Source organism: Symsagittifera roscoffensis, chromosome 1 (assembly GCF_963678635.1).
Source record: "Symsagittifera roscoffensis chromosome 1, txSymRosc1.1, whole genome shotgun sequence".
NCBI lineage: Eukaryota > Metazoa > Xenacoelomorpha > Acoela > Convolutidae > Symsagittifera > Symsagittifera roscoffensis.
The window spans coordinates 47,968,890-47,989,382 of record NC_087062.1 but is presented as its reverse complement, the minus strand read 5'-3'; the positions used below and the strand labels follow the sequence as shown (position 1 = coordinate 47,989,382).

Sequence of the window (20,493 nt, the reverse complement as noted above, 5' to 3'; positions counted from 1 at the left end):
TTTTTACTGTGAAGACAATGCTGAAAAAGTTTGGACGGATTTGTGCGATCTCCTGACTGAACTAACAAAAAAGTTTACACCAATAACTACGCTCGATCCAGAGTGTAGAAATAACTTACTATTCGCCAATTTCACGCGACAGGCAATCAGAGCAAAAAAAGAAATACAGGAAAAAATTTGCTGCAATAGAACAACAGTAAGCTTTGACAACTATAAAGAATAAAGAAATGCTGTTCAGACAGCTACACGAAAAGATTAAAGGGCCAGGGAAAGTGAATTAGCTAATGATGTACAAATCAAGCCAAAAAAAATCTGGAGCTATGTGAGACAGAAAACCGTGTTACAAAATGCAATACCAGCTTTAGTGCAGGATAATGGATCTTTAACGACCAAGATGGCCAAAAAAATTGATGTTTTGTCAACGTTCTTATCATCAGTCTGCACACACGAACCACCAAGAGAATGGAAGGTTACAGAATTGGATGTCACCCATCCAATAAGGGCCTTAGAAATAACAGAGCACTTGGTGAAAGAGTAGCTAGATTCAATCAATACATCGAGTTCTCCAGGGCCCGACGAAACTCACCCGGAACTTCTGTTTGAATTGAGAGGTTTCCTGACAAAAAAATAACAAATCTTGGGACGAAACGAAGCTAACCGAAGACTGCAAGCTTGTTCACATTACTTTGCACAACTATTGTCCAGTAAGCTTAACATCAAAAATTTGTAAAATATTTGAGAAAGTTATCAGAGCCCATCTTATGGAACTTCTAGAAAAAAATGAAATTTTTGTAAATGAACAGTTTGGTTTTTTGGTTTCCTGCCCGGTAGATCACAATTATAACTACTGAGAGTGCTCGATGCTTTCACAAAAATAATAGATAGTCGCCGCGAAACGGATGTTGTCTACTTGGATTTCAAGAAAGCGTTCGATTCGATTCCGCACAAAAGACAGATAAGAATCCTGGTATGGAATAAAAGGAAAAACAATGGGCTGTATCAACGAGTTTTTATTAACAAGACGACAAAGAGTTGTGATAAACGACAGTAGATCTGAATGGAAAGATGTTCTTAGTGGGATTCCCCAGGGATCTGTACTGGGACCAGTTTTGTTTGTATTAAAAATAAATTCAATGCCAAACACATTCAAATCAAACTTGTATTTATTAGCAGACGATGCAAAACTATACAGAGAAATTACCAACGACAAAGCCGTGGAGTTGCTGCAAGAAGATTTTAGAAAACTGGAAGAATGGTCAAAAAAAGTCTTTCGCTTTTTAATGAAGACAAATGTGTACAAATGATAACCTCAAATGGAAGATCAAATCGTGAAATAAGATCACATCAACTTTACGATAAACAGCTTGAAACAGTGGGAGAAGAAACAGACCTTGGAGTGATCATCGATAGTAAACTCTCCTTTGACTCTCATATCTTTGCAAAATTAAAAAGGCCAAGTCTATCATTGCAGTTTTTAAGAAAACATTCAATAAAATGACTATACCTGTGTTTTTGAATGTTTACAAAGACCTCGTAAGGCCTCATTTGGAGTTCTGAAGTGAAGCTTGGTACCCGCAATTAAAGAAGAACACAAGATTAATCGAGAATCAGCAACGACGAGCGACACGAAAGGTACAAGGCTGCAGACACTAAGAAGCTACAATGAAAGGTTAAGAAACTAGTTATACGATCACTTGAATACCCACGAGGAACACTGAACGAAATGTTCAAAATAGGTTCGGATCGTTAGGACACAAAAGCTACAAAAGGCATAATTGAATTGAACAATTGTGACACAAAGACAAATGACAAAAAGTGATAACGAAGAAGGCCAACTTAAAATTGCGGAGAAACTATTTTTACTATTAGATCAGCTACAGATTGGAAGATGTTGCGAGGAGATGTAATTGACTCGAAGTCCTTGAACGCTTTCAAGAACAACCTGGGCAAATATTGGAAGTAAAGCGGAATTAATAATTTTGAGACGAATTAGTCGAAAAGGAGTACATCATTAGCTGATCGATAGAGGCGACAAAACGCCTGAATGATCAGAAAACTAAACTGAACTGAACTAATGGTAATATGGGAATCTAATAATGATAATGTATCTACTTTGTTTTCAGGAGTGACCTCTTGGTCAGGGGATACCAGAGACCAGCCATGAGTTCACTAATTTGAACGAAACTAAGTTATTTTGCGCGACTCGGCTTAGAGCCAATATTCCGTAATGACTCGTCGACCCGGTGTTATGAGGAACATTATAAACTGGATTTGGTAGAGACGGTTAAAATCACTTAAAGCTCTATCTTGATGCCAGCCAGTAGTTATAGGATATAGTTTTTGTTTCCGTCGTTATGTACTTTCCTTGCTAATGTTACAAAGGCGTCCATGCCAAGCCCAAGTCTTGCGCGGTGTTTTCTTTACGTTAAGACTTTACGAAACTTTAAGTTTAACCTGTGCAACAATTAAACTGGGCTCGCAAATAACGGCTTTTTGGTCACTGGGAACAGTTGATGTGATGACCGAAAGCTTCTGAAAAAAATTTCAGAAAAGCAGAACAGCTGATTAACCATTTCTGAGTTCGAACTCCGAAGTATCCAAAACTTGATCAACAAGCTGGGACATTCGAACAGAATGCCGTCAAAAATCATGCCGACTTCGAATTTTTAATGTGACCGTGAACTGGAAAGATTGGTGGTTTTGGCGGATTAGTAGTATTATTCTGCCAATTTGACGAATCGGGAATGGTCAGCTTGGCGTGAAGTAATAATTTCTAAAAATTCGTTCCAAAATAAAAACGACCTAGAAATATCGCGACAATTGAAAATTAGAAAAACCCAAAAACAAGATTCGTTTAAATAGACTTGGTGAACGACAAGCCTACGATAAAAATTGAAATAGCAATTGAATTTAATTATGGAAGACCACTCCATAAGTTGTAACGATTGTGCAGCTACAATCGTTATAAAGCAACTCCCGAGAACCAGGATGGTGTTGGGACGACGTTACCAGCCTTCCGGAAAGAAGATAAGACTGTTCTTTGTCCGGATTTAAGAATCCGGAAGGGTCTCGGGAAGAGAACTTGAACTTTATTCTAACAAACTCTTAGCTTCCTGGAATGTCCTGAATTGATTTAATAACACCTAATTTAATTTTCAGATAATGAGAAGCTAGGAGTTGAGGGAAAGGGTTGATTCATCTCCAATTTGAATGATGATTTTTATCAACTGAACAAAAACAATTTAAAAAAAAACTAAATTACAAAAGGGGCCCTTCCGTTTAGTTACGGTAAGTGCACAAGCTGGATAGGGCCATACCAGCGATATAAAAATGCATATATATCAGCAATGAAGTCATAAATCAGCATTAAATGCTTCGTCAAAATGTTAATTTATCTTAGCCGTCCTTTTGACGACCGTCCATCCCTACAATGGCGCTTATGGAGTTGTCGATAAATTGAAATTTGCGCTGCGATCTGCACCCCCTTATACAAAGTATAGAGCTCCTCAGAAGCGCGAAGCTTATTTTAGTTCTTATGTAGTTTATAGATTCTGGATAGCTTTCTTGTCTTTTTTCACTTAGTTTTTCGGCAAATCGCTGCATCGTCCGCGTGGCTGTTGGAGCAGCGCCACCGGTGCATCCAAAAATTAGCGGGCAGAAGCTACTCTGCTCTACGTTTAAAATTCTTTGCTGATATTTGGAGTTCTTCGGCGTTTCGTGGTATTTGTATGCATCCTTATGCAGTTTTCCCGATGTTTTGGCATGGGGGTTGAAAACTTTCACATCAAAGAAAGCGCGGCTGAATCGTGAACGACAGAGTCCGTTTGCCTTAATGTCAAGTTGTGCCTCATCTTCACTTGTAGTTGAATTGTTGACAAAGCTTTAGCCTTGCAACGGCTGAAGTTTCCGCTCAACCGCGACGTCATGGCAAACCTCGTTCATGAGGTTGGCGAAAGTGTCTCTGATTTCATTCTGTCTTATGTGTGTGTAACCACCCTTTGCACAGTGAAGCGCATGTGTCAAGTTAAAATCAGCACCACATGCACATGTGAGTGGGGTTTTGGTTGGTTCCCATCCGTATCTTAAGTAAATACCATCTCTGAACTCTGATTTATTCAGGTTGAAGTTGTATCTGCTCAGTGGTAGAGCATTGAGCCAGTTAAAGGCTCCCTTTTCAGAGGCCAGGTCGATTGCGTATTTATCTGTTTCATTTAAGGAGTTAATGAGGTTTGTTTTTTTTTTTCGATTTGTTCTATCAGTTTTCAATTTTTTTTTGATTTTCGTACATATTTTTTCTTGCTGTGTTACTGTTGTAATAGGATCTTGAGATTCCAGTACCAGTGATGTTTCCTAAGACCTTCTAGGTAGCTTTCATGATCGGATGGCAGCTTGATGTTAAGTCCGCCCATTTTAAGGGGTAAGGAAGATATCTCACGGAACTGGGGGTTTAAAGTGTCTTTACCGACTAGGTTAGGTAATAATTGTTCTTTGATAATATTTTCACATATTTCTAAGTTTTCTATAGTGTTAGGCGTTGTCCTGGCGAGAAATGAAAGCTTTTTTTGAACTCCTTTAGTATAGCAGGCATAAACGTTTTGAGGGGAGGTTTTAGCAATTTTCGTTAGTTTTTTCAAAATCTTGATTTGCTCATTCTGTTGAAATTCGAGTAACTTTTTACATTCAGATTCTGTTCCAATAACTGAACCAAGCACTCGGGCTCCTAACTTTTTAGTGATTCCTGTATTTGAGAGGATTTTCATCTTTGACAATGAGTTGGCATTTGGATGCTTTCACGTGGTAGCCGAAAAATTTACCCAGTGATACAATTTTATCGAGGACGGTTCGTAGATTGCTTAATTTACCGACTGCGTTTCCGTCGTCTTCGTACCATTTCTGGGTTACATCGTCTACTGATAAAAGTTTTATGAGGGGTATTATGGCTAGACCGTACATGGCCATTGCTAGTGGATCCCCCTGGGTTGTCCCTTCTTGAAGTAGATTGCTTTTTGTTAACGAATAGTTCAGATGGATTGGAGTAGGAGTTCTTAATCGCTGTTAAAATGGAAGGGCAGGTATTTTCGATGTTTTTTAATGCCAGCTTTCGGTTCCGCGAGTTGAAAGCGTTTTCGGCATCTATCAGTAAAACAGCATCGGCGGAAGTTTTGCTGAATTGATCTCTTAGCATGTGGATCGCATATTCAATGCCACATTTTTGTCCTAGGCAGAGTTGGTAGTTTGAACCGAGCGATATGAGTTCGTTTTTTTTTGCATTTAGTTATTGTTCGCCCTATTATCCTACGCATAACTTCTCCTATGCCTATGGGTCTTACCCCTGGATTCTTATCTAAGGGTATTAATCTGCATGCGTTATATGGTTCCATTAGTTCTGGATTTAGTTCTTCTGTGGCCAATTTTTTGGCAATTTTAGCAATTGTTTTTGAAATTTCAACTGATTGTTGCCCGAAGTGAGTTAGAATACGTCTCCATTCATTCGCATCGAGGCCAGATGGTCCATGCAATCCGTGCGTTCTCATGGCTGCCTTCTTGATATGTTGACCGTTTACCTGATGAAATATCGATGGATGGAAAGGAATTGTTTCCTGTGAGACTGGTGCAATATAGTTCTCATTAATTGGTTCAGATGGTGGGTGTTTCTCTAAGAGAGTTTGTTCAACTGTCTTACCTTTGACAATCTCGTCGAGCAAAAGAACGCCTTTAGATGTGTCTGTTAGTTTTGCAATTGCGCTTGATATTTCTCCAGTATTCATTAGTTTTTTGAACTGTTGTGCTACAGTTTCAGTTTTCCTTCTTCTTCCTTTTAGCACGCGCATTTGCAGCGCCTTTCCTAGGTTATTTATTCTATCCAGGTCTCCGTCTTGCCATTGCTTAAGTCGCCTTGCTAATGTTTTGGATAAAGATCCATCAATTTTGGACTTTGTTTTGCACAGTAATAAGTGTGGAAAAATCATTGCTGCGTGCATTGCGAAGGTATTTTCGTTGTTTTTTATTAGGCTGTTCAAAGTTCTATTCAGGGTTTCAATAAAGTTATAACCAACTTTATTTTTTGACAAGATCATAAAGACCGGTTTCCAGTGGACCACTTCGGTTTATATTTTCCTGGTGGTTTCTATGAGTTCTGGACTACTTTCACGGAGTGCAGCCAGTATTTAGACAGCCGCGTATTCATACTCGTCAGTATTTAGACAAATACTGTATGAACCAATCAGAATCGAGAAAAGACATAAATAATCTGAAATAAATAATAATTATTTAATAATTTCTTCTTTGTCTCGATTCTGATTGGTTGAAACGGTATTTTGTCTAAATACTGACCAGTCTGAATACGCGGTTGTCTAAATACTGACATGTAACCACTTTCAATTAGGGTTTACAATTGCTGAGGCAAAGGCGATGAAAAAAAAAGAAAAAAAAGAGAGAAAAAAAGAAAGGAGTGGTACAACCTGACGTCGATTTGGAGGTCGATTCACCAGATCACTCCTTCTTGCGTCTAGTTACGCCAGGGAAACTTCACTCGCCTACGGCTGGGACGGCGAGATTTGGTAAGATAACCAGAAGAGGAAAGCCCAGCGCGCATATGATCTATTTAATAAGTTTATCACAACAATTAGGCTAATGTATTTATCACAACAAGCATGAGTGCTTATTTATTATATTACAAAAACAATAGTAATAAAATAAATAAGTAGTAGCCCTGTTTTTAGGAGTGACCTCGTGGTCTGGAGATACAGATCCAGTCGTGAGCTCACTATTTTTGCATAAAACTAAGTTAATCTGAGCGTTCTGACCGAAGCCCAAAACAGTTACAATTTTGTCGACCCGATGCTGAAAGGACCACGCAAAGAACTGGCTTTGGTAGAGACGGTTAAAAGCATGTAGAGCTGTGTTTAGACGCTAGCCAGTCGTTTTACAACCTATGTTTTTTTTCCGTCTATATGTACTTCCGGGCGAATGTTGCAAGCAGACTAGCAGTGGGAGAGTTGGGTAGAAAATAAATGACGCCGTTAGTAAAAAGCTGATTTCTTAATTGAATATGCGACAGAAGTAACTCATGATTCCAGTCGGCGTAATTCTTGAAACCTCAAAATGATTTCTGTAGTAAACACAGACGCCTCCACCAGTTTGTCTCGCTGAATTATGTTTGTACATATCATTATAGCCATTTGTAAGCCATGTTTCGGTTGTGCAACAAATATCTCTTTTGTACATGGCTACATCAGTAGCCAAGTACTTAACACATTTTGGTTTCTTTAAGGAACGTACATTCAGCAGGAGGAACTTTGGTGGTTGGTTGTAATTGGTCAATGGAACCATAATCCCGTTCTGGTTCAGTAGAAACTGTTTGATGCGTAAGAAAGCACCTAGAGAAAGCATTTGGTTCAATTTTGCTTGGGGAGACAAAATCTGCAATGCAAACGGCGAGGATCTGCTTGCTTTCCAACAGAAGCACTGTCTATTAATCTACATGAAGGGGAGCCAACATTTTTCTGCACTGGAGGAGGCCAAAGCGTTATCGACCACATTTTGTGTTCAAAGTCGATGAATGACCGATCAACAGGGTATTCGACAGACACAGAGGTGGAATTTTACACAGGGGCACCAAATCGGGGACATGTACCGTTGTGGAACTCATTCAATTTTGGTCCATCAAAAGAAGGTAACCCTTCACCAGACTGGTCGAAAGCCAACTGGGAGATCTGGCGACAAACATTAAACACGCATATCGCATCTCAGTGGCCAGAACTCGTTTCAACAGATGAGCCACGTGAGTTGTGGAATAGACTGCTTCAGCTTCTTCAGGACTCTAGAATAGTTTGTGTACCAAATCGAAGACCCTCGGCTCATATGAAACCGTATTTCACAAAAGAACTGCGAGATTTATCAGAAAAACTGCGCGCCTCAAAGAGAAATATGAAATTCAGATCCGATCCAATTCGCACGTTTCAATACAAAGAACTACGAGACGAATTCAAGTAGCTGTTACCGACATCACGACAAAATTATTTCAAGTGCGCCACAACTATGAACAATTCCTCCGGTTCAACATCTTGGCAATCAGAAAACAAAATATTCGGCAAAGAAACGGTTCTATCAATGGGATGCCTTATGAAGGACAGTAAAATTCTTCATAACGAAAGTGAGAAATTCGATTACCTGTTTCAAATTTTCTTCTCAGGTCGCTATCTATCGGACCATCAGTTTGACGAGAACTGGGAGAAATTAGTTCGCAAGAATATCCACAGAGAACAGATAACTCCGGATGAAATTGTGGAAGAAAACGAGATGAACCGAAGCATCAGTATGAACGAAATCGACAACGCAATATCGAAAATGAAAGTCTCAAATAAATCAGCAGACCCGGACATCATCTACCCCCTTATGTTGAAGAAATCGGGATTTCTATTCAGAGCTGCACTAATCAGGCTCTACGAGCTCAGTTTTGATACAGGAAAATGGGTCTAGAAAGCAGGAATGGTAACATTTCTACACAAGCCTCACAAAACCGACTATACCATTGCCAATAGTTTTCGACCCATCACTTTAACCTCGTATGTCGGTAAAATATTTGAAAGAGTTCTTGAAACTAAACTGAGGAAGTACCTGGAAGAAACCAATCAAATAGGCGAAGAACAAGAGGGTTTTAGAGGTCATCGTAGTACGGGTAGATACTTTTACAAGCTAGTGGATTATATTCAAACTCACACACAAACAGGCAAAGCCGCCGCAGCTCTATTTATAGACCTAGAGAAAGCATTTGATTCAATATGGATAGACGGCCTCATGTCCAAACTCGTCAAAGCAGGAGTCAATGGAAAAATGTATGACTTACTAGACAGTTTTGTCCGTACTAGACAAGTACGGTTGAAAAATGGAAAAAACTTCTCTGACGCGTTCAAAGCCACAGTGGGACTTCCACATGGTAGTATTTTTTCGCCCTTGCTTTTCATATTCTACACAGTAGACGTATTTTCAAAGTGCAAAGGGAAGGCATTCAAGTATGCAGACGACTCAACATTGGTGAATGTCGGAGTGTGAGTAGATATTGCATTGAAATCTTTGAAAGCGGACTGTGATCACATTACAGCTTAGTTGCTGAAATGGAGGTTATTGGCTTCAGGATCCAAGACAGAGGTAGTAATTTTAACTCCAGGTCGACGCGCAACAGTGGATACGAATATGCTGGACCAGGTGGTTTTACAAGGGAAGCTCATCAAGTTTGCGACACAGTCAACAGCATTGGGAGTGACGATAGATCAGAATCTGACGTTCAAACCCCAATTTGAAGAGAGTACACGGAAGGCAACAAAAGCATGGTACTGTATACAACCAATTCTAAAATTCGGTCTGAACACGACATGCGTCATGAAACTGCTGCAAGCTACGGTTCTTCCAGTATGGACTTATCTTGCTCATATTTGGTCGGAATCTTCGTGGTTTAGAAACGACAGTTTGTGGTACCGAGTGTTGCTTGAAGCGACGGCATCTCAATACCCGCACGCAGAGGAGAAACTGGAAGTTATTTGCAGTATTGTTCCAATCGACCTGCAGATAGAGACATCACAAGCCAAATTTGCTCATAAAATCTTTTTAAGAGGTGATTCGTGCACGACGACACTGAACATTTCGAGTAGTCAGCTCTCATGCATCATGAAACGCCGTCACGCAAAGTTCTGCCAGGACACTGGTTTACAGGAGTACACCCCTGGACCAGGTGGTTTTACAAGGGAAGCTCATCAAGTTTGCGACACAGTCAACAGCATTGGGAGTGACGATAGATCAGAATCTGACGTTCAAACCCCAATTTGAAGAGAGTACACGGAAGGCAACAAAAGCATGGTACTGTATACAACCAATTCTAAAATTCGGTCTGAACACGACATGCGTCATGAAACTGCTGCAAGCTACGGTTCTTCCAGTATGGACTTATCTTGCTCATATTTGGTCGGAATCTTCGTGGTTTAGAAACGACAGTTTGTGGTACCGAGTGTTGCTTGAAGCGACGGCATCTCAATACCCGCACGCAGAGGAGAAACTGGAAGTTATTTGCAGTATTGTTCCAATCGACCTGCAGATAGAGACATCACAAGCCAAATTTGCTCATAAAATCTTTTTAAGAGGTGATTCGTGCACGACGACACTGAACATTTCGAGTAGTCAGCTCTCATGCATCATGAAACGCCGTCACGCAAAGTTCTGCCAGGACACTGGTTTACAGGAGTACACCCCAACACATTAAAAAGTTCCAACTTCACCGATGGAACAAACGATTGTCCCTCACATTCCCAGAATACCCTCCAATGAGAGTCCAGACCGCTCTTCTACCAGAGAAAATGGATAGACGTTCGATAAGAGACATCACAGCTATGACCTGTGGTCAAAATCATCTACTGGAGAATAGCCAAAACGTATAGTCCCTTCTGCATTTGTGGTACACGCGAAAACGCCGTGCATTTTCTGTTCGACTGCACTTATTACAGAAATTTGAGAGAAAAAAACACCATTTGAATTTCGAGGATATCACCGAAATGTACATCGAAGCCACTGATGAAGACTGGTGGAATCTTGCCGTCTTCATATCATCTTCATCCAGACTGTAACAGAAAATACTGGAGAACTCGCCAGATCAGAAAGAAGGAGACCGCGTAAGACTCATAAATTTGCTAATCATAAGCCTGCAAAAAGAGGCATTTTGTAGAATATATATATATATATATATATATAATTGAATCGTAATGTTGTTTGATTTACTCCACTTTGAATCGACTCATACCTTCGTTTTAACACCTACTTCTCTAGTTTTTTTCATCATCAGTCAGTGCTCTACTGAGGAATATTTGTTTCGATTGGAACAATTTGGTTTTTATAGCTTTTTCAAATAACTGATTTTGCTTGAAGTAGTGTTTGAAATTCCACAATAACCGGACGCACATGGCCGTCAGTGTCTTTCCTAATCCGTGAAACTTTCACTGGAGGCACTCTGAACTCCATGTCAGACAAAAGCGATGATATTGTTTCTAGATGAGTTTTTTGCGTTCATGGTGTTACGTTGCGGTTATTTCAGCTATACCCTTGAAACGGTTGTCTTTTAAGTGGTTCCGCTATCGCGTTTGCCTATTTTGACTTGAAAACAGAATGGAACTGCTTAAAGTTCTCCGCCAAGGTCTGAATGTCTTCTTGATGTCTTTCTACAGTCGACTTGAGCATCTGTACTTCTGTGATAATAGTTTTGTAATATCAAACTTTGTCAAACAGGTAGAACAAAACTATTTGCAAGCATCAATTTTTGGTATTGTTTCCACATCATTGTCACTAAGCTGTACACAGCTCGCGTGACTCCATATCTGACATCCATCAGATCCGATACACGAGGTTCCATTGTCGGTTGTTTTTCCGCATTGGGGGCAGTCGTCATTGCTCTTCGCGGTTGAAGCTGCATAGTTGGGCCACCACGGTTGCCGCTCCTGTTGTTGTTGTTGTAGCTGAGAGAGCGAAAGAGAGAGAGAGAATTAGGGAAATTTCGTTCATATCTGTTCCTTTTGTTTTCGTCTTGTTCAATCTATCACTGCAGCTCCCCCAGGGTCTCTAGCGACAAAACGGACGTAGAAGGGGAACCACCTTTTCCAGTGATAGGTTGCCCCACCTGCTCGGCATTACTCTGAAACTATTTCAAAAGTTTATCACCACAACGTCGCTACCTTCTCTCTTTCTCTGCTCGGGAGGTTTCGGATCCGCACGGAGTTCGCCACTCAATCCGAGGGTTCAACTTGATGTCGGAAGGTTCGGCCTTGCCATCTGGGGAGATGGAACACTTCTAATATTAAATTCTACCCAGATTTTGTCATACTTTTGAGAAGTTTAAATCTGCGCGTAGTCTAGACCTTAAGGTTTTGAGAATAGGTATCATTACATTACGCCCGCTCCTTTTGTATTTTGGCTTACGACTGCTGGTCTCACATCGGAGTAAATTGTAATCATAAGTTACTATGAGGTTTTTAAGGGTTTCTCCCATCATAGCCTTCCATAGTTCAACCCTAAAATACAGTAATCACAGTAGTATAGTTCTTATTCTGCAATGGGAAGGGGACCATGGAAGTAGAATGTTTACTAGTAGTGTTATTTTCTTAGATGGGCGATGCCAAGGATTTGTTGTGTGTTGATGCACCACTTTCATTGAAGAGACGCCTGATTGTACCCAAGAAACTGCTTTGTGGACCTGGACCAACAAACATGCATTCCAGAGTGCGTGATGCTTTAAGTTTACCTCTTCTGGGTCATATGCACAAGGAATTTGCGGAAATAATGGATGAACTTCAGGCTGGAACGAAGTATCTTTTCCAAACTCTGAATAAAATGACATTCGCTCTTGCGGGAACTGGCCATGCTGGAATGGAGTGTTGTCTTACGAATTTAGTCGAGCCCGGAGACAAAGTTTGTATTGTGAAATCTGGAATATGGGGAGAGCGTTGTGGCGATATGGTGACACGGCTTCAAGGAATTCCATGTTTCGTTGAAAGTGGGAAGTTAGGCAATGGGATCGGCATAGAATCTTTAGAAAAAGTGTTACTGGCTGAGTCGCCTAGATTATTATACGTTGCACAAGGCGAAAGTTCCACTGGTGTCCAAGAAGACATAGCGATGATCGCATCTGCCTCTTCGACGCATAAATGCATTGTAATTGTGGACACTGTAGCCAGCTTGGGTGGAGTGCCTTTCAAAATGGATGAATGGAATGTGGGATGTGTGTTCACTGGATCTCAGAAAGTATTAGGTATGACGTCTGTCATATGCGTTTTTTCTTACAGCAGTTAAGGCTCAAAGGATGCTAGTAGGCAAATGTTTCATAATCGCGTACTTATCTATTTGTTCATTCTAACAAGTTTGAAGTTGTAGCTATCCAATTTGGTTGTTGTATAGCTACATCGATCTCTGTTTTGGGCTTTAGATAGAGTTGATCAATTTTCGTTGAGAAGTGATCGAGAATTGATCGATTATGCTTGAGAGAAAGTTTTTTGGTGTGCATATCCGGTCAAACTTTATATCGGGTCATTCGTTTGAAATTCGAAAGTTCATATGTAAATTGTAACGCGTAAAGGTGACGGAAAACGTGGCCGATTTCGAGTTGTGAAAGTGAATTTTGATTTTCAGACTTCCCGGTGAAATATAAAATTTATCCATTTGATCGATTTTTCTCACCTTGGGTTAATCTATTATCTATCTATTTATCTATCTATCTATCGATACTATTTTTAAATGCATGTGAGACGTATCTTGCCATATTTAAGCGTTTTTTTGCAATAGTTAAAGGCATAACGTATCTATGCGTGGTTAAGCTATATCGTATATTGCAATGCGTAAGAATTTTCGATTTTCCAGTTTGAATTTAGTGTTTGTTCCACCGAGTTAAAAGTTAGCAACACAAAAGTGGGATGCTGGCGGAGGTTCCCCAGGGATCCGAATATGGTATCCAATTGAGAATGCCCAAATCATTTTAGTGTACGAGATAAGACGATTTTAGTGATTTTTTCAAGTTTTTCAGAAAACTCAACTTTTGAAATATTTTACACAAACTTGAAATTTTCAACCCTGTAGCTGGGTGCTGTTACAGTACTATCAGGGATTGCGAATCTTGCCTCCAAATGTGACTGCTCAAATCCTTGTAGTTTTCGATATATGACGTGTGTTCTGATTTTAAAAAAAATCCCAAAAAACCTAAGTTCAATTTTCATTTGAAATTCCCGACCCTTTTGTAGCTGTCAGAGAACTGAAGAGTTGCAAATCTTGCCATCAAGTGTGACTACTCAGTTTTTTAGTTTTCGAGATATGACGTCTTTTGTGATTTTTTTTTCAAAAAATTTTCAACATGTTTAATTTTTTTTAATTTCAATTGAAATTTGAAGACCTCTTCCTTCTACTAGGCGGAGGAGACTGTCAGCGTTTTTTCAGAGGTAGCTGAGCTTGTCTCCAAACATGACTGCTCAATTCTTTATAGTTTTCGAGATACGACGTTTTGCGATTTTCTTCAAAAAAAATTCGGAAACTTAATTTTATTTTGTTTTGTATCAAATTTTGAAATTCCCAACCCTTTACTTGGGGTCTGCCAGAGTACTCGAAGAACTTGCGAATTTCGCAGTCAGGTCGTTTTCCAGTTGTGACGTTTTTATGGTTCTCAAATTTCGAAATTCCTAACCCTGCAGTTGGTTACTGTGAGAGTACTCTCAGGAGATTAAAATCTAGAGTACAAATTTGTCTGCTGAAATGCTTTTAGTTTCCATTTATAATTTCTCGAAAACTTCACAAAATTTAATGGTTTTTCAAATTTTGAATTTAAAAACTCATAGAAAAAATTTATCAACATTTGAAATTACGAACCCTGTTATTGAGTAGTGTCAGAGTGCACTCAAAGGCTCTAGATCTTAATTTCAATGTCTGCTGTTTTTTAATGAGTTCTCATAAATTCGAAGCACTGGAGGTGTGTTACACACTAGTTATGTATTTAAATGATAGCTTCACTATCTCGCCGTGCTTAAGCTTTTTCAACGTATTATTTTTGCATGTTTAACGAAAGAGTTCTAGCAAGTTTAAGCTATATCGTATATTGCAGTGGTTAGTTTTTTTTCAATCTTCCAGCAGGAATTCTGTGTTCTTTGTCAGGTCTGAATTAAGTAACCCGAAACTGGGATGCTGTCAATCTTACCCGAGGCGTTGCAAATTAGTCCGAGATTTGAAGATTACGAGATTTGAAGATTCTTGCGACTTTTTCGAAAATTTTCTGGAAACTTAGATATAAAATGTTCCACAAATTCTGAATTTCAACCCTGTTGTTGAAATTTTCAACCCTGTAGTTGGGTGCTGTCAAGGTACTCTAAGGGGCTGCAAATCTTGCCTCACAAATTGACTGCTTGAATTCTTTTTGTTTCCGAGTTATCACTTTTTTCTTTAAAAAGTTTTAAGAGAAATTTTATGAATACTTGACAAGATTTGAAATTCGCAACCATGAAATTGGGTGCTGCCTGGGTTTTAATCTTGCATCAAAATATGAGTGCTCAAATCCTTTTAGTTTCCGAGATATGACGTTATTAAGATTTTTTTTAAAGTTTCAAGTAACTTAGGTATAAAAAACCTGCTGAAATTCGCAACTCTATAGTGTGAGGGGCTGTGAGGGTATCCTCAGTCGTTGCAAATCTTGCATCTAAATGTGACTACTCAAATCTTTTTATGTTCCAAGATATGACATTTTTGTGAATCTTTCAGAAATTTTCTGAAAAAATAAATTAAAAAATTTCCACAGAAATTGAAGTTGCCAACACTGTAGTCAGGTGCTTTCGAAGTACTTTGAAAGGTTGAAATTTTTGCCTCCAAAGGTGACTGCTCAAATGTTTTTGGATTTCGAGATATGACTTTTTTCATTATTTTTTCAAAATTTTTAGAAAAAATTTTAAAAAGAAACGTTGGGTACTCTCAGAGGTTGCTGATCTGGCTTCAAAGTTTGATTGCACAAGTAATCTTAGTTTCTGAGACATGCTGTTTTTATGCTTTTTCAAAAATTTTATAAAAATTTAAGATCCAAAAAAATTTTAAATACTCAACACTATGGCGAGGTGCTCTCAAGGTGTTCTCAGGATGTTTGTCTGGACTCTAGTTATGACCTCTCAACGTCTTTTTTCTTATTAATGACGTTTCTATCTTCTTGAGAAAATTTTCAAAAAAGTTTGTTTTCAAATAAACGTTTTCCAAATTTTGAAATTGTCGACGCTTTGGTGGGTTGATGTTAGGTTACTACAAATGGATGCATATGAGGCCTCTCATTCTCATATGTTTGCTCAAATTTTTTCATTGAATTTACTATTGATGAAAGAACAAACAGAGCCTGATATTTTAAAATTAATTACGAGGGATTATGAATCCCATTTATGAATTGATAGTTTCGCAATTGATTGTTTCAATTTATTAGTATGAAAAGTGCAGTTGTATCCTGTCGCCTATTTTTTGGGGTTTACGAAGACATGAACTCAGTTGTTATGGAGGCTTGAACCTCCATTATTATTTTCATCGTTCATGAAATCAAAAGCATTGTTGGTCTTTTTCGTATACATTCAATTTGTTGTTTTTTTTTTCTTTTTTTTAATGTATAAGCAGCTTTCATGTTTACTAATCTGATGAAGCACCGAAGGTGCGTAACATGATATTTTCATATGAAACGTGCCAATCATAAATAGTTATTGAAAGTCAAAGAGCTTCAGGATTATATATATATATTTTAAATTAGGCAGTTGGCAATGTTTTGAACGGATTCATTCAACCAAATCTTTCAGGAGCGCCTCCAGGAACTGCTCTTGTTTCGTTTGGAGCAGATGCTGTTCAGAAGTATGAACGGCGGAGAACTCCTGTCACCTCTTATCTGTTTGACCTTGCTAACAATGCTAAATACTGGAATATAGAGGGATTCGGTCCAAGAGGATATCACTACACGGGAGCTATTTCCTCTTTCTATGCTCTAAGAGAAGCTATTGGAGTTGTGTGCGAAGAAGGATTGATAGAAACGCAGAGAAGACACCAGGATGCGGCCACATATTTGTATGCGAAGCTGAAGGAAATGGGCTTAGAGCTGTTAGTGTCTGATCCCAAATTCAGACTACCCACGGTAACAACGGTGAAATGTCCCTCACATGTAAACCCTCTAACTGTGACAAACTACTTGATGGACAATTTTCTTCTCGAGGTGTCTGGAGGTTTGGGGCCTTCCAAGGGACTAGTGTGGCGAATCGGCCTGATGGGTCCCAATGCAAACCGCGATACTGTGGATTGCATAGTTGACCATTTGAAATGCGCGTTGAAAGCTACGGGGTCGTCACATCTTTGAATGGAGAACGAACTGTTATATTTAACTGTACTCATCAGCGTATTGCTTGACAATGCTTTGATTTATTTATTGGTGCTTAAAATCAAGAAATTTGAATATGTCTTTTGCGTATAGTATATTTTAAATAAATTGTGGAATTTACTGTTTTAAAAAGTAGTTTTGCTTAGCTTAGAAATTTTCTGAAAAATGAATTTATTTTTTTGTCACCGAAAGTTTTGATCAGAATTTGAGAAATCCATGAATCAATAATAAACATCGCCGATGGTCAAATTTATGAGCATTGTTAATATGAATGAAACATTTTGAGTTAGGACTGGGGTGTATAACTCATAGAGTAATTTCGGATAGGGTACACCGTCTGCTCGTCACGCTATCTTATTTTCGGCCGGATAGATTCGTGCAACTTCTTAGTCTAATACCGATCCTAATCTTACTCTTATACTATCTAGTCTCAGGTTGTTTAACTAGTCTCTGCTAGGCTCAATAGATCTAGGGTATACTGGTTTATTGCGGCTGCTGAAGTGCTCGGGAGAGTCCAACTAATTTCTAAGTTAAATTCAAATCTCTCTGGTGCTGAAATTACAAGTAACTTCAGCACTTACAAATAAGTGGGTTGTTAGTTAGATGGATCATGATTGGTTAATATTAAATACTTTACATTGGTAAAACATTTAATTTATCCAATCATAAAATATAGTTTAGATCAGGTTCCACCCATCCGGGTTTTACAGAGTTTTTTAGAACAGTTCTGTAATTCAAGGATGGATGATGGACGTTGGTATTTGGCGAACATCATAATTTTCTTCCGCTTCTTCTTTGTTAAGGAAGTTCCAGGAAGCTGGAGTTAGAGACATAAGACGTTGTGTTCTTCTTGTGACAACGACTGAGTCTTTGCAACAAAATCAATTCTGATTTCAGAATGGTTGGCTATGTCAGGTTTTTCTGTTCTTCGTGGAGAACTTCTTTTGTGTCTGATCTAGCTTGGGAATGGCGTGGAGATTGTGCGTGGAGGGGATGCCTGGTTACTCGGATCTGTACGTACACTTGGGTCATCGAGGTGGTCATTGGTCTGGTTCAATGAAGTCCTTTTCTGCGAGGTCAAGTCGTACTCTAAATCCTTTGAGTTGTGATTGTGAGCGGCATATCGATTGTAGTTGGTCATTCTCTCTCGAGTGTAGTGGGGTCGTCTTGTCTTTTGATGTTCGTCCTTGGTGTTGTATTCTGATCTATATATTGCATCATGTGATTTTACATTTTATAAAACTTTTATTAGTTTAATATTTTTTAATAATGATTTTAGTTAGTTGTTTTCACAAAAGCTTTTTTGTTTTAGTTCGGTTATTTTGAAGAGTTACTCACCCTTGAGTAGCTCTTATTAAAAATAAAGGTGTGGTCACAAAGCGTGGATGTAGCGCGGTGGGTTAGGCCGGCTATAGAGCATGCTCAGGACGTCCTTCCTGGTGGGTTAGGCCAGGTGTGGGAGTATGATTTCATGCGGTTTTTGTGAGGGGTCCTGTTATGTGACAACGTTTTATGTTGGGTTTGTTATGGTCTTACTTGTGTCTTGTTGGTTATGTACTTTTTCCAAAAAGCAAATTGTTTGTGGTATGGGTTTGTCTTTCGACTTTTTTGTGTTTTATTATTTCTTTCTAAGACTTTGTAATAGTCTTCAAAAGAATAAATTATCCAGTTTTAAACTGGGTTAATCCGGTTTGGGTACCGTTGGTTTCCTTTTCTTAGTCATGCTGTTATTCTATGATTTGTGGTATTTAGTAAGCTGCGTTGGTTAGTTTTGTTTAGTATATGATTCCTTTCCAACCGGGTTAAAGGAAAGTTTGAAACATGTTATCATATGTTAGAGTTGTTGAGTGTGAAAACTTGAAACTGAAATTCATTATTTTAAACAATTCGTCGTGGGCGAGCTGTGCGAGTGTGGATAGAATTTCTGTGCGAATGAATGAAAATATCAAAAGGTTAGTACTGCAATTGCATTTTATTAATTTACTGCATAGAATTTGGAAATTTACTGCTAGTTATGGGGGAATTTTAAGATACAAATTTTCATCATATGTAGATTTACTGCTTTTTGGGGGAAAATTTTATAAATTAATTTACTGCATTGGTATTATATTTATTTAATTGTTGGTGCAAAAGTTTAATAGGGTCTTAAACAGTTTTGAAGAAGTTTGCTATTTTTTCTATTTTTCTTTTGTGAATTTTTCAGATGATCTAGGATGAAGGCTAAAAATCTAAAGAAAACATGAATAAAGAATGGTGAGTTTTTCAATATTTTAATTAGTTAGTAATATTCATTTAATTCATACTTACCTGTTAGTCGTCGGGGAAAAAACCGTGGGGGAAGATGTCGTGAATTAGTTCTGAAGTTGTTAGTAGTTTAGCTAGAATGCGGATGATATTTTTAGTTTGAAGCAGTGGCCAAAGCAATTGAAGTGCCTTAATAGTGGTTAGTTCTTCAGTGCCTACTGCAAACTCATAAGGTGTGTTTTGGATTAAGTTATATAATTTGTGGTTAAATTTAGTGTTGTGGATGAATTCTAAAATTGGGATTTCTATAGGTTGTAGGAACTCGTGCGGGATAAGGAAGGGTCGGGATTCTTCGGCGTTGAAGGTCTTGGTGATGGGGCAGAAAATGTACATTTGGGTTATGGGGTCATAATTACGAAGAATACCATGGAGGTTAGTGTCTTTAATACAATATGTGAAATTTAGGAAATACGGTGAAGTGTATTTTGAATTGATGAATTGAAAACGATGGTGTGGTTGTCTAGAGGGTGTGTGGAGGTCAAAGTGATTTTGGATGAAACGATAGTAACTGTATGTATGTGTTTGTTTAGTGCGCAACATAATATCATGTGAGCAGTGCAAATCTCTTTCGTGTGGTGCAAGGAAATGAAAGGTTAGTGAAAAGATTTGGAAGCGTTCTTTAAAACTTTCGTATGCTTGTGTGTTTGTTAGTGCTTCTGAAATAATGTGATCAAACTTTCGGTCGAAGATGTTTAGTGTAAATACATATGGTGTCTTGATGAAAAATTTCTCGGTGATTTGTGGGTTAGCGAAGCGATCTTCGTCTAAGAATTGATCTTGGTTAGCTCTGATGATGTTGTGATCGTAGTATTCTAGTGTATATTCATTAGCTCTAGGTGCAGTGTGTATTTTTAGTGATTTTTTGTATCCAACGTAAGTAAACTGTCTAGCGGTTAGTGGTGTAGTTAGTCGATATAGCATGTCTTTGTTTCGTTCTATATCGATGGAAGTGCTGGATAAAGGTAAACAAAGAGGGTTAGTGAAATGATAGTATGAGGTCCAAGAGAGAGTGGGCATTAAAACGTATTCATCTACAAAGTTGCGTGTTTCGTTAGCGTCGTGAGGGGTGTTTAAGGTGTATTGTGGAAATGAGGGTAGAGTGATAGCTAAAAATTCTTTAGTGTTAGTATGCTGGGGGTGGTTGATGTATTCGCGGGCTGTTCCTGGTTTTGCTGGGAAAGGATGGTTGGGGAATTTTCTTTTAAAAGTGCGGTAAGCTCTATTTGTGTTTAGTGAAGATATAGTGGATGTGGATGATGGTGTTAATGATTCAGTATAATTTGTAGAGG

At 38.6% G+C, this 20,493-nt stretch overlaps 2 protein-coding genes across 3 annotated transcripts in view; both read left to right on the top strand.

The window, feature by feature from the left end:
• LOC134845296 (RB1-inducible coiled-coil protein 1-like) overlaps positions 1-20,493 on the top strand; it is a 524,841-nt gene that overhangs the window by 65,864 nt on the left and 438,484 nt on the right. The gene's annotated exons all lie outside the window — the stretch shown is intronic.
• Positions 6,278-17,010, top strand: LOC134845300 (alanine--glyoxylate aminotransferase-like). 2 transcript variants are annotated; one of them, XM_063862273.1, is made up of 4 exons: positions 6,278-7,021; positions 7,274-10,661; positions 12,145-12,787; positions 16,332-17,010. In XM_063862273.1, exons 3-4 carry the CDS (start codon positions 12,145-12,147, stop codon positions 16,877-16,879), a joined length of 1,191 nt encoding a protein of 396 aa, XP_063718343.1. In that variant the 5' UTR covers positions 6,278-7,021; positions 7,274-10,661; the 3' UTR covers positions 16,880-17,010. The 2 variants fall into 2 exon arrangements, with proteins under 2 accessions (XP_063718343.1, XP_063718334.1); XM_063862264.1 differs by having other exon boundaries at positions 6,278-10,661.